Consider the following 647-nt stretch of genomic DNA (forward strand, 5'->3'; position numbering starts at 1 on the left):
AGCCAGGAGACACTGCCAGGACCAGGGGCCGTCAGAAGCCAACACCTGGGGCAGCACAGCCTCTACCTCCAGGGTCAGCCCGCAGTGGGGTGTGCCATCCTGGCTGGGACCCAATGCCCCCCAGCCTGGGAGAGCCAGACCCCATCGCTGGCCCCAGTTGAGCATTCCCGGGCTCACCTCAGCGGCGAAGAGCATGTGGTTCCCCAGGTTGTCCACCAAGAGCTCCTCAGGGAACTTGACCAGGTAGTCGCGGCTGTGCCGCTGCGTGGGGATGCACTCCTCCATGATCCGCTCCAGGATGGCCAGCAGGTGAGCCTGGGGAGGGCAGGGACATCACCCACGGCCACCCAGGGGGACCGGGGTCACACCGGGGCCTGAGCTGCCCTGTACCTGGCTGAGGTGGAGCTGGTTGAGGAGCACCAGGTACTGCTGCGGGTCCAGCTCCGCATCCAGCCCGTTGATCTCGGCCACCACCCGCGTCACCCTCTCATCGGCAAAGAAGAACTGGGAGAGCAGGCGGGGGTCGGAGCGCTGTGGGGAGACAGGAGGAATGATGGCAGAAGCACCCCGTGGCTCTGGGTGCTGGACCAGGGGGACCCCAAATCTCCAGTGACTGCAGCCAGGTGGGGCGAGGGCTGCTGGGATTT

General features: G+C 66.3%; 1 protein-coding gene across 1 annotated transcript in view; it reads right to left on the bottom strand.

The window, feature by feature from the left end:
* Positions 1-531, bottom strand: part of LOC104626224 (lateral signaling target protein 2 homolog) — a gene marked incomplete at both ends in the record, with an annotated part of 1264 nt that extends 733 nt beyond the window's left edge. Inside the window, 2 exons of the mRNA XM_010294089.1 lie at positions 178-315; positions 391-531. Of these exons, the coding sequence (XP_010292391.1) occupies positions 178-315; positions 391-531 (279 nt within the window). The remainder of the gene's footprint in view (positions 1-177; positions 316-390) is intronic.
* Positions 532-647: the final 116 nt, after the last annotated feature.

Source organism: Phaethon lepturus, unplaced genomic scaffold (assembly GCF_000687285.1).
Source record: "Phaethon lepturus isolate BGI_N335 unplaced genomic scaffold, ASM68728v1 scaffold30569, whole genome shotgun sequence".
Taxonomy (NCBI): Eukaryota; Metazoa; Chordata; class Aves; order Phaethontiformes; family Phaethontidae; genus Phaethon; species Phaethon lepturus.